Below are 13050 nucleotides of genomic sequence, written 5' to 3' on the forward strand. Positions count from 1 at the left end.
GCGGCGGTTTCCCCGCGTTCAGTCATACTGCTAGTGATAGGCCCATGCGTGCAAACCGCCGCGTCGGACGCGGAATCCGCCGCCTTGTTCACTGGGCATGCGGCGGTTTCTCCGCGCTCCGTCAGGTTAGTGGATGCCATGTTGGATGCGGAATTAGCCGCCTTACTCTGAATACTCGCGGCGGCTTTTCCGCGTTTTCTCACACCGAGATGAAAATAAACTGATGAGCTATACAATTGGATCTTTCCTCCTACTCCTAGAAATTACGTTTTTTTAGACATCTTATGGTTTTATTTTATATATAAACATTTACAAAGTAGATTTAATGTTTTATTGTCTCTGCTCAATTGCAGTGTCTCAAGAGTCCCAGAGTGAAAATACATGAACTATTAACCTTGTTATCTCACCCTTTCAGTTAGCGGCCAAGTTATCTGCTTAGGAAAGTGTTTTATGTTATAGCTCGGCTGGGTTTAACGACTGAAGAAAATCTGTTAGTTGCATATAGAGATGTCACGAACGGTTCGCCTGCGAACGGTTCCAGGCGAACTTTGGGGGTTCGCGTTCGCCTGCATCAGACGAACTTTTGCGGAAGTTCGATTCGCCCCATAATGCAAAACTTTGACCCTCCATATCACTGTCAGCAGACACATTATTGCCAAACACACTGGTCTCACTGCTGTAAGCCCACCCACCCTCCCTCCAGCAAGGTCCTTATACCATTTGACTCAGTTGTCTGCCTACACTAATTAGTTATGGGACAGCTGCTACAGAGATTTTAATTAGCCTCTTGTGGGTCTCCTCCCTACCGGAGGGAGGAGGGTCTCATCTGCCAGGGAATTATCCTATTTCAAAAACCGGTATACATCATACCATGGCTGGGAATCGAACCCAGATCTCACTGTGTGGTGGGCAAGCACACTAACCACTGTACCACTACAGTAGTAACTGAAGCTGGCCTAAAATTTACCATTTATGCTCAATGCAATAGAAACATTAGGCTGCTTAAAGGGAACCTTAACTGAGAGTGATATGGATGTTTCTTGTAAACAATACCAGTTGCCTGGCAATCCAGCTGATCTTTGTGACTGCTATAGTGGCTGAATCACACCCTGAAACAAGCATGCAGCTAATCCAGTCTGACTTCAGTCAGAGCACCTGATCTGCATGCTTGTTCAGGGGCTGTGGCTAAAAGTATTAGAGACACAGGATCAGCAGGCGATTCAGGCAACTGGTATTATTTTAAAAGGAAAAATCCATATCCTTCTCCGTTTAGGTTCCCTTTAAGGATTTGTAGCATAAAAGCCAAATCACATTGGCTGGGATTTGAACCTGGGTCTTACTGTGTGGTGGGCAAGCACACTAACCACTGTACCGCTACAGTAGTAACTGAAGCTGGCCTAAAATTTACCATTTATGCTCAATGCAATAGAAACATTAGGTTGCTTAAAGGGAACCTTAAATGAGAGTGATATGGATGTTTCCTGTAAACAATACCAGTTGCCTGGCAGTAGTAACTGAAGCTGGCCTAAAATTTAGAATCTCAGCTCTGTCTGTTTAGTAAGCCAGCACCTATTCAGTAGGAGACCTTAAGCAAGTCTTCCTAACACTGCTACTGCCTATAGAGCATGACCTAGTGGCTGCAGCTCTGGTGCTTTGAGTCCGTCAGGAGAAAAGTATGATATAAATGTTATTTGTCTTGTCTACTTTTTCTCTTGTATTGAGCATAAATGGTAAATTTTAGGCCAGCTTCAGTTACTATTGTAGTGGTACAGTGGTTAGTGTGCTTGCCCACCACACAGTAAGACCCAGGTTCAAATCCCAGCCAATGTGATTTGGCTTTTATGCTACAAATCCTTAAAGGAAACCTAAACGGAGAAGGATATGGATTTTTCCTTTTAAAATAATACCAGTTGCCTGAATCGCCTGCTGATCCTGTGTCTCTAATACTTTTAGCCACAGCCCCTGAACAAGCATGCAGATCAGGTGCTCTGACTGAAGTCAGACTGGATTAGCTGCATACTTGTTTCAGGGTGTGATTCAGCCACTATTGCAGTCACAAAGATCAGCTGGACTGCCAGGCAACTGGTATTGTTTACAGGAAACATCCATATCACTCTCAGTTAAGGTTTCCTTTAAGCAACCTAATGTTTCTATTGCATTGAGCATAAATGGTAAATTTTAGGCCAGCTTCAGGTACTACTGTAGTGGTACTGTGGTTAGTGTGCTTGCCCACCACACAGGGAGATCTGGGTTCGATTCCCAGCCATGGTATGATGTATACTGGTTTTTGAAATAGGATAATTCCCTGGCAGATGAGACCCTCCTCCCTCCGGTAGGAGGTAGAAGGGGAGGTGGGAGGAGACCCACAAGAGGCTAATTAAAATCTCCCTAGCAGAGTGTGTAGTAGCTGTCCCATAACTAATTAGTGTAGGCAGACAACTGAGTCAAATAGTATAAAGACCTTGGCGGGAGGGAGGGTCCTCCAGCAGTGATGTGTATTTCACTCAATCAGGTGTGCCTCCAGGTATTAGAGCTCTTGAAACATGTTTTCTATAATTTTTCCAGCCGGTAGAATTTTTTAAAATTTTCAAAGTTCGCCTCCCCATTGAAGTCTATTGCGGTTCGCGAACCGAACCTTTCGCGGAGGTTCGCGAACAGGGTTCGCGAACCTAAAATTGGAGGTTCGCGACATCTCTAGTTGCATAGCTGGATATTCACTCTTTAAGGCAGGGAGAAAAGAAAAGGAGCACAACATACGGTAAGTGTTTGTGTTCTTGCCACTGTATATATACATCTATCTCAGCACGTCACATGTCATCTCGGGTACACTTTAATTGGACTGAGGTAAGCCAAGAAGTATCATGTATGTTCTTTTCGTTATCATTAATTGATGGGGATTTTCTGCACCTTATCTGTACAGTCACAAGGTCTTATTTGGCTTGTATTCATAGCAAACCGCCATTAATGTTACTTCACAATAAAATATAAAAAGCAAACTTACCTTAATATATAGGTCTCTTATTGATGAAATCATTACCTAATAGTTCTATAATCACTATGCATAAGTATTCCATATACTAATCCTATATCTGCTCAAAGCAAGCTTTTAGCATCTTGCTGTGTATTATTAGGCCTTGCTAAGCATTGCATTTCCAGCAAGAACCGGGTGAAGTCAAAACATTTCTTTGGCACTATCTTAGCCTTGTATAGGGAGCAGACAGGCTACTGGGGAGAACATAAAGGGTCATTCTAACCTGCTGTCTAGCTCTGGTTAAAGAATAACTCTACTTAATTTCCGAAGCACAAAATCTTGAAATTCACTCAAATGGCAGGGAATGTTTTAACATATAATCAACTTAAAGCAGATCATAGTTCTCTGCATTAATATGATATTTTCTGACAATAGAGCGAGACAGGTTTTTCAGCGTGTGCTCTCTGACGCGTAGCGCCTGACTTGGGCGTGGCCTTGGAATGTAATATTATTATCTCTATAGTGACACAGCAGGATTCTCAGTGTAATTCGGGTACCAAAGTTCACTGGACCCTGAATTACTTTTTCCTCTGAGTTGATACAATGCGGGCAGAGAATAGTATTTAACGCTGCCCAGAATTTCAGCGGAAGCAGGGTGAGCCATTATAGGTTTAGGTTTAGTGGCAGTAAAATCTCATTAGAAGTAATCGATCTTTTACTATCGTATTTTCCTGTTAGAGAAATACAAAACAATGACAGGCTACGGGGACTAAAATGTAAAAAATACTTTATCCCTTTGCACAATATGTTATTGAAAACAAGGCACAAAATTGCAGCTGTATTAAAAAAAATTGTTGGTGAAGAAAATTGACTTATTGACTTATTGTCCCTGACGTTGTCATTTTATTTTTATTTTTTTATCCTATCTTTTTTTCAACTATCGCTGTGCCTATAAAGCTGTTGCATTTTATTACTGGTAGCAGTTAAATGATAAATAAGCAAATAATTTTCAAAAAAGGCTCAGTTTCTTTTTGATTTGTCTTTTAATCCAGTTGATGTGATCTTTAGTGAGGAAAGCATATACTGCTGGTCGTTGAGGATCTCCACATCTGTCTGGGCCGAAAGAAACAACTCCTCGGAACTTCCCCTGACATATCAGAGGTCCTCCAGAATCACCCTTAGGCAAAAAAAAAAAAAAAAAAAATACTACATTATTGTAACTATTTTTGGTCAAAGGTTTGTCTGCAGTGATATGTTTGTTGTTTAAATAGTAATTATGTAATACAATATAAAGTAAAAGGCTCCCATAACAAAAACAGCCAACATACATTATTTATAAACAAAACCAACAGAAAGAGGTCTTACATTTATGCAATGTGGTACAAGATCTCCACAAACAAAATATATATATGTAGGGCTAATATATGTAAATACAGTGGCTTGCAAAAGTATTTGGCCCCCTTGAAGTTTTCCACATTTTGTCACATTACTGCCACAAACATGAATCAATTTTATTGGAATTCCACGTTAAAGACCAATACAAAGTGGTGTACACGTGAGAAGTGGAACGAAAATCGTACATGATTCCAAACATTTTTTACAAATCAATAACTGCAAAGTGGGGTGTGCGTAATTATTCGGCCCCCTGAGTCAATACTTTGTAGAACCACCTTTTTCTGCAATTACAGCTGCCAGTCTTTTTAGGGTATGTCTATACCAGCTTTTGCACATCTAGAGACTGAAATCCTTGCCCATTCTTCTTTGCAAAACAGCTCAAGCTCAGTCAGATTAGATGGACAGCGTTTGTGAACAGCAGTTTTCAGATCTCGCCACAGATTCTCGATTGAATTTAGATCTGGACTTTGACTGGGCCATTCTAACACATGAATATGTTTTGTTTTAAACCATTCCATTGTTGCCCTGGCTTTATGTTTAGGGTCATTGTCCTGCTGGAAGGTGAACCTCCGCCCCAGTCTGAAGTCTTTTGCAGACTCCAAGAGGTTTTCTTCCAAGATTGCCCTATATTTGGCTCCATCCATCTCCCCATCAACTCTGACCTGGTTTTCTGTCCCTGCTGAAGAGAAGCACCCCCAGAGCATGATGCTGCCACCACCATATTTGACAGTGGGGATGGTGTGTTCAGAGTGATGTACAGTGTTAGTTTTCTGCCACACATAGCGTTTTGCATTTTGGACAAAAAGTTCCATTTTGGTCTCATCTGACCAGAGCACCTTCTTCCACATGTTTGCTGTGTCCCCCACATGGCTTGTGGCAAACTGCAAATGGGACTTCTTATGCTTTTCTGTTAATAATGGCTTTCTTCTTGTTACTCTTTCATAAGAGCCAACTTTGTGCAGTGCACGACTAATAGTTGTCCTATGGACAGATTCCCCCACCTGAGCTGTAGATCTCTGCAGCTCGTCCAGAGTCACCATGGGCCTCTTGACTGCATTTCAGTTGGTTTACAGTTGTGCCATACTCCTTCCATTTCTGAATGATCGCTTGAACAGTGCTCCGTGGGATGTTCAAGGCTTTGGAAATCTTTTTGTAGCCTAAGGCTGCTTTAAATGTCTCAATAACTTTATCCCTGACCTGTCTGGTGTGTTCTTTGGACATCATGGTGTTGTTGCTCCCAATATTCTCTTAGACAACCTCTGAGGCCATCACAGAGCAGCTGTATTTATACTGACATTAGATTACACACAGGTGCACTCTATTTAGTCATTAGCAACCATCAGGCAATGTCTATAGGCAACTGACTGCACTCAGACCAAAGGGGGCAGAATAATTACGCAAACCCCACTTTGCTGTTATTGATTTGTAAAAAATGTTTGGAATCATGTATGATTTTCGTTCCACTTCTCACGTGTACACCACTTTGTATTGGTCTTTCACGTGGAATTCCAATACAATTGATTCATGTTTGTGGCAGTAATGTGACAAAATGTGGAAAACTTCAAGGGGGCCGAATACTTTTGCAAGCCACTGTATAATAGTTAAAATGTAGTTTTAATAATAACAAAGAAAAACATATATTATACAATATTATAAAGTCATAAGTCATACATAAGGTTTGAGAACTAAGTGATTGTCTTTCTGAAAGGAATTTAAAAACATCTGGGCCCATATGCAATAAACTTTTTCAGTTATCTCCTAGAACAGGGGTCCCCAACCTTTTTGAGCCCGGGGCCCACTGTCCCGACCAAAATTTTCTCCGGGGCCCCCCGGGGGGTGTGGGGAGGTGTTGGAGGGGTGTGGCAAGTGGCAGCGGCAGTCACCACAGTATAGTTAGCCCAGTATAGCAAGTACAGTTACCCCAGTATAGCTAGTACAGTTAGCCCAGTATAGCTAGTACAGTTAGCCCAGTATAGCTAGTACAGTTAGCCCAGTATAGCAAGTATAGTTAGCCCAGTATAGCCAGTACAGTTACCCCAGTATAGCCAGTAGTTACCCCAGTATAGCAAGTACAGTTAGCCCAGTATAGCAAGTACAGTTAGCCCAGTATAGCAAGTACAGTTAGCCCAGTATAGCAAGTATAGTTAGCCCAGTATAGCCAGTAGTTACCCCAGTATAGCAAGTACAGTTAGCCCAGTATAGCCAGTAGTTACCCCAGTATAGCTAGTACAGTTAGCCCAGTATAGCTAGTACAGTTAGCCCAGTATAGCTAGTACAGTTAGCCCAGTATAGCTAGTACAGTTAGCCCAGTATAGCAAGTATAGTTAGCCCAGTATAGCTAGTACAGTTACCCCAGTATAGCCAGTAGTTACCCCAGTATAGCAAGTACAGTTAGCCCAGTATAGCAAGTACAGTTAGCCCAGTATAGCAAGTACAGTTAGCCCAGTTTAGCAAGTATAGTTAGCCCAGTATATCAAGTACAGTTACCACAGTATAGCAAGTACAGTTAGCCCAGTGTAGCCAGTAGTTACCCCAGTATAGCAAGTACAGTTAGCCCAGTATAGCTAGTATAGCTAGTACAGTTAGCCCAGTATAGCTAGTACAGTTAGCCCAGTATAGCAAGTACAGTTAGCCCAGTATAGCAAGTACAGTTAGCCCAGTGTAGCAAGTATAGTTTCCACAGTATAGCAAGTACAGTTAGCCCAGTGTAGCCAGTAGTTACCCCAGTATAGCAAGTACAGTTACCCCAGTATAGCCAGTAGTTACCCCAGTATAGCAAGTACAGTTAGCCCAGTATAGCTAGTACAGTTAGCCCAGTATAGCAAGTACAGTTAGCCCAGTATAGCAAGTACAGTTAGCCCGGTATAGCTAGTACAGTTAGCCCAGTATAGCAAGTACAGTTAGCCCAGTATAGCTAGTACAGTTAGCCCAGTATAGCTAGTACAGTTAGCCCAGTATAGCAAGTACAGTTAGCCCGGTATAGCTAGTACAGTTAGCCCAGTATAGCTGCCCCAGTGTCGCCAGTACAGTTAGCCCAGTGTAGCCAGTAGTTACCCCAGTATAGTGCCCCAGTGTAGCTAGGATAGGTGCCCTCTCCCCCCCCCGTGGCCGCCGCTCCTGTTACCTTATGAGCGGGTGGTCGCTTCCTTCCTTATATTCCCCCAGGCGCTCCTCTCCTCGGTTGCAGCATCTCGTAATACAGCAGCGCTTCCCGCGCGGCTGCTGTAAAGAAGGGAAGGAAGCCGGGCAGTGGCTTCCTGTAGCGGCGATCGCCGTTACCATGGGAACCGCTGCCCTGCCTCCTTCCCTCCTTACAGCAGCCGCACAGGAAGCGCTGCTGTAATACGAGATAGGAAAGGGGCTATGGGGAATATAAGGAAGGAAGCGGCCGCCCGCTCATAAGGTAACAGGAGCGGCGGCCGCAGGGGGGGGGGAGGAAGAAAGGCCATATCCGCCGTGGCCCCCCAGAAATTTGCCCACGGACCACCAGGGGGCCGCGGCCCCCAGGTTGGGGACCTCTGTCCTAGAAGACATGGGCAAAACAATAGGGGCTGCAGCCCCTGCACCCGCCCCCCCCTCCCCCTCACCTCGGGCTCTCCCCTCTGCGCTCCCCTCCAGCATCAATAACTATGTGTGTGTAGTGGCGGGCAGGGGCAGACAGACATACCTTCCGTGCATTCCAGCGTGGATGATTCTTTCTCTAGTGTCTGACACTACTTCCTGTTTATACAGGAAGTCACGTCAGAGTCACGTCAGATTCATGACAACATCCTGAGCTGCTCTGAACTGCAGAGAGATTGCAGATGGCAATGAGACTTATTGCAAATGCAATCAAAAGCAAGCAACCAAATGCAGTCAGAGAAATCATAGCTGCTTGGTTGCAGCAGAGGGATCCTTACAAAGCCTCTGTGTGAAATAGGTGTTTTGGGGTGGAAATTGTGCCATTACCATACCTCCCAACTTTTGGAGATGAGAAAGAGGGACACTTAAGCCACGCCTCTGCCACACCCCTGACCACGCCCCTTTCACAACCCTAGTCACGCTTACCATAAAGATTTCATAAGAAAAAGATGTTGTTTTATAATTCAAACCACAATGGTCCTTTCTATCCTGGTTCATTTCCCTTCATATTAACATTTTAAAATTAGTAATGTATCAATTTAAAGGATGGGAATAAAGTTTAGAGTCAATCAAACACATTTTTTAGTAGAGAAATATATATATTTACATAGAAAGAGGGACAACGTCCTGAAAGAGGGACAAATGAGGAGGAAAGAGGGACAGGGCTCCCAAAGAGGGACTGTCCCTCCAAAAGAGGGACAGTTGGGAGCTATGTATTACTCCCCCTCCATCGTACCACTGCCCCTGTTTCTGGACAGTTTTGGCACCTTTTTAAAATAAATTGTGGCTGAAAAACCCTGAAGGTTTTCAAAGTTCAACTTCCATTACGTTCAATGGGGTCTTCTGCGAACATTCGACATGTCGTGAGCTTCTGACTTTGCTAACGGCAATGACGGGGATTTACGTTCGTCACCGGCATCATTGCCAGAAAACAAGCTTTTGTGACCCTAGGCTATGACCTCTTTGGCCTAAGGGACCCAAACTCACCAGTCCTGAGCCCCCTAAAAGTCCCTACAATGCTAGAAAATTTGCCACTGCTGAGCCATCGTACTTTGAAAAGATTTGAAATTTTTGAAAGTGAAATAAGAAGCCCAATGAAAGCCAAAGGCAAAATTCAGTACTTTTGCACCCCTATAACTCTGGTTGGTTATCACCCGCCGACTTTAGAAGTTAATAGCAAAGGTCCCTTACATCCTAGCAACACCAAATTTGCAGGATATGTTAAAAAGATAGCAGGAAACAATATTTAAAACAAAAATTAAAACATTTTTTTTTTTTATTTTTATGTATTGAGTGTAGTAAATCTGAAAAAAAAATGACGTGGGGTTCCCCCTACCGAGCTCTCTGTAACCCTTGTCCCCCATGCAGGCTGGGATAGCCAGAATGCGAAGCCCCGGCAGCATGGGGCTTCGCACCCTGAGCTATACCAGCCCGCATGGTCCATGGTATGGGAAGGCTCAGGGGTAGAGGGGCGGCCAAGCCTTCCCCTCTCCCCCCAAGCCCTTGTCCAATCCATGGACAAGGGGCTCTTCCCCACCTCCAGTGCCCCAGGAGGAGGTGGGAGCGACGACTCCCTGGAGGAGATTTATGGTGGCATCTGGGAGTCCCCTTTAAGAAGGGTACCCCAGATGCCCACCCCCCTCCCAGGAGAAATGAGTATAGGGGTACAAAGTACCCCTTACCCATTTCCACAAAGGGTTAAATGAAATAAAAACACAACGACGAAAAAAGTCCTTTAATGTTCTTAATTAACCAGAAATACTTACCTGTACCTTTAAAAAAAAATTCCCATGCCAATATCCTCGGTAAATGATCCCACGAATACAGTATCCTCTTATCTTGCGATCTTCAATTAAGTTGATTGAAGTTCTTTGCTGCCCCCCACATAGCAGGGAATGCGTCCTGTGGGACGCATAGCTGCCGGCTCTCGCTGTCCTCCCCGTCTCCTCACCTCTCACCCTCACCTAGGCTGGCACCTGGTGCACCCATGGGTGCACTGGGTGCCAGCCTAGGTAAGGGTGACAGGTGAAGGCAGGTGGGGAGAGACAGCGGGAGCCGGCAGCTATACGTCCTGCACAGGACGCATTCTAAGCTATACTAACGGTTCATGAATGAGCCGGTTCTTTTTAATGAATCGGCTCTTTTTAATGAATCAAATGAATCGGCTCTTGTTTCTTTGAAACTTTAAAATCGATTTTCTCAAAAAGTATAAGGTCTTTTTGAAAAAAAATGTTCCTCTTGTTCCCACTGTTCTTCTTAACATTCCCAGCAATTTTGGTGTTTTTAGCTTTTAAGGGGGCTTTGCTATTAACCGTTAAATTCGGCCTTTAATTTTCCCATGGTTAGAAGGAGAATTTTAAAATCGATTTTCTCAAAAACTATAAGGTCTTTTTGAAAAAAAAATGTTCCCCTCTTGTAGTCAAAAAAGTGAAAAAACTCAGGTGTTAGACCCCGTGAAACATTTTTTCCATCACTTTTGTGGCCAGCATAAATGTTTATAGTTTTCAAAGTTCGCCTCCCCATTGAAGTCTATTGCGGTTCGCGAACCGAAAATAGGAGGTTCGAGCCATCTCTAGTGAGAACAAGAGGGAAAAACCTTTTCAAAAAGACCTTATAGTTTTGGAGAAAATTTTAAAGTTACAATAGTAAAAAAGTATATATTTAAATGCTGTAAATGACAGATAATCTATCAATCTAACAGAAGTGTAAATTTACATATACCAAAAGAAAGAGCAGTGAATTTCATGTTGGGGTTTCGAGGAGGTCTGTACACTTTGGCCAGGGATTGCTATACAGCTGCGATATGGCTGTATAAGGAAGGATCCCTGGCAAATGTACCTATATTTGGTTTTTTTGTTTTTGTTTTTGTTCAGAGTGTGTGAAAGATATATATTATAAAAAAATTACATAGGTCCCACCTCCCGAGCCTCTTTATCGCTTTGTCCCCCATGCAGGCTTGGATAGCCAGAATGCAGAGCCCTGGCTCCTTGGGGCTTCGCACCCTCAGCTATACCAACCCACATGGTCCATGGTATGGGGGATGCTGGAGGAGAAGGGTGACCAAGCCTCCACCTCTCTCCCACAACCCTGCTCCAATCCATGGACAAGGGGCTCTTTTTTATAGTGGACTCCCAGATGCCACCATGAACACCCCAGGGCATCATTGGACCCCAACTCCTCCTGGGGCACCGCAGGTGGAGGCCAATGATGCCCAACAGCGGGTCATGGTGGCATCTTGGAGTCCCCTTTAAAAAAAGTTCTCACACCAATATCCTCAGAAATGATCCTATGCCAATATCCTCTAAACTTGCAACCTTGATTAAAGATCTTCGCCGGCCACCACCCTACACCACCGCTCCTGCCACAGCTCTAGCTATACTAAGTATAGCTAGAAGAAAAGCAACTTTAAATTTCCCTTAAATATTTCAGGGTGCTGTGGGTGCTACAGGGTGATGGGGTGGGTGGGCGCTATAGGTGCCGTGGTCAGGGAGCAGAGCAAGACCATGCATGACGGAGGACAAAGCAGAGCTCTAGCTATACTAAGTATAGATAGAGCCAAAAGCATCTTTACATTTGGCTCCAAGGCTTCCCATTGGTCTATTAACAGACCAATAGGAATTCTCCAGATTCCCATTGGTCTGTTAATATACCAATGGAGAGTCTTGGAGGGACATTTAGAGATGCTTTTGCTCGATCTATAGCATTGCTAGAGCTGCGGCTGGAGTGGTGGCGTGGCGGCGGCCGGCATGGATCTTCAATCAAGGTCTTGAGTTTAGAGAATATTGGTGTTTGATCATTTCCGAGGATATTGGTGTGAGAACTTTTTTTTTAAAGGTAAATATTCATGGTTAATTTAGACTAATAAATTACTTTTTACTCATGGTTCCGTTTTTATTTCTTGTAACCGTTTACTCATTTCTCCTGGGGAGGGAACTAGCATCTAGGGATCCCCTTTTTAAATGGGACTCCCAGATGCCACCATGAATCCTCCAGGACGTTGTCCACCCCCACCTTCTCTTGGAGCACCGAAGGTGGTGAAGAGCCCCTTGTCCATGGATTGGACATGGCCTCTGGGAAGAGGGAGGCTGGGCTGCCCCTCTCCTCCAAAGCCCCCCCCCCATACCCTGGACCAAGTGGACTGGTATTGCTGATCAGGGTGCGAAGCCCCACGTGGACAGGGCTCCGCATTCTGGCTATCCCAGCCTGCATGGGGGACAAGGGATTAAAGATGCTCAGGAGGGGGGACCCGACATCATTTTCTTCATTTCTCACACTGTAACCCCCCCCCCCATCCACACACACACACACACACACACACACACATACACACACACATATATATTACATTCATATAAGGTGCTCGGATAACACTTTTCAAAATCCGGATTGGATCCGGATACCCGGATATCTGATCCGGGTCAGATATGCGAGTTCAAAATTTTCCAATCCAAATCGGATATCCGACCCCAGTATCCGGGGTATCCGGGCAAATTCGGATAATAGAAAAAACGGAAGTGGCAACATTTTTTAGGGTAAATGAGGCATGTAGCATCATTATTTTTAAAGGGAAACACTAATTGATGATGTGGAGACTTAAAATCCCCCCCTCCCCCCCCAAAAAATGGCTGTCAATTAACATTAGGACTAGGTCCAACCGCACAACTGGGACATGGCAGTTTTCAGCCCAGACACCTCCAAAAAATAACGCAGCAATTGTGTTTTGGGTTAAATATAGGTGGTATCAGCACAGCAGCAGTGGCCTGTGGCACCCTGGTGGTGGGAGCAGCAAAGGCAGAAGGAGCAGGGCATTGTAGCAGCAGCAGGTGTAACGTCTGCCAGGAGCATGCCGGACGTGGCACTTGGCAGTGGCACATGGCATGTGGCACGTGGCACTTGGCATGTGGCACTTGGCATGTGGCACTTGACACGTGGCACTTGGTACATGGCACTTGGCACTTGGCACATGGCACTTGGCACATGGCACTTTGCACTTGGCACGTGGCCCTTGACACTTTGCACGTGGCACTTTGCATGTGGCACTTGGCACATGGCACTTTGCACTT

At 44.5% G+C, this 13050-nt stretch overlaps 1 protein-coding gene across 2 annotated transcripts in view; it reads right to left on the minus strand.

Moving 5' to 3' along the window:
* Nucleotides 1-2522: 2522 nt before the first annotated feature.
* LOC137528087 (granzyme A-like) overlaps nucleotides 2523-13050 on the minus strand; it is a 29267-nt gene continuing 18739 nt past the window's right edge. For both annotated transcript variants that reach the window (XM_068249362.1, XM_068249352.1), the window contains exon 5: nucleotides 2523-4148. In XM_068249362.1, coding sequence (XP_068105463.1) covers nucleotides 3981-4148 — 168 coding nt within the window. In that variant the 3' untranslated portion in view covers nucleotides 2523-3980. The remainder of the gene's footprint in view (nucleotides 4149-13050) is intronic.

Source organism: Hyperolius riggenbachi, chromosome 1 (genome assembly GCF_040937935.1).
Source record: "Hyperolius riggenbachi isolate aHypRig1 chromosome 1, aHypRig1.pri, whole genome shotgun sequence".
NCBI lineage: Eukaryota > Metazoa > Chordata > Amphibia > Anura > Hyperoliidae > Hyperolius > Hyperolius riggenbachi.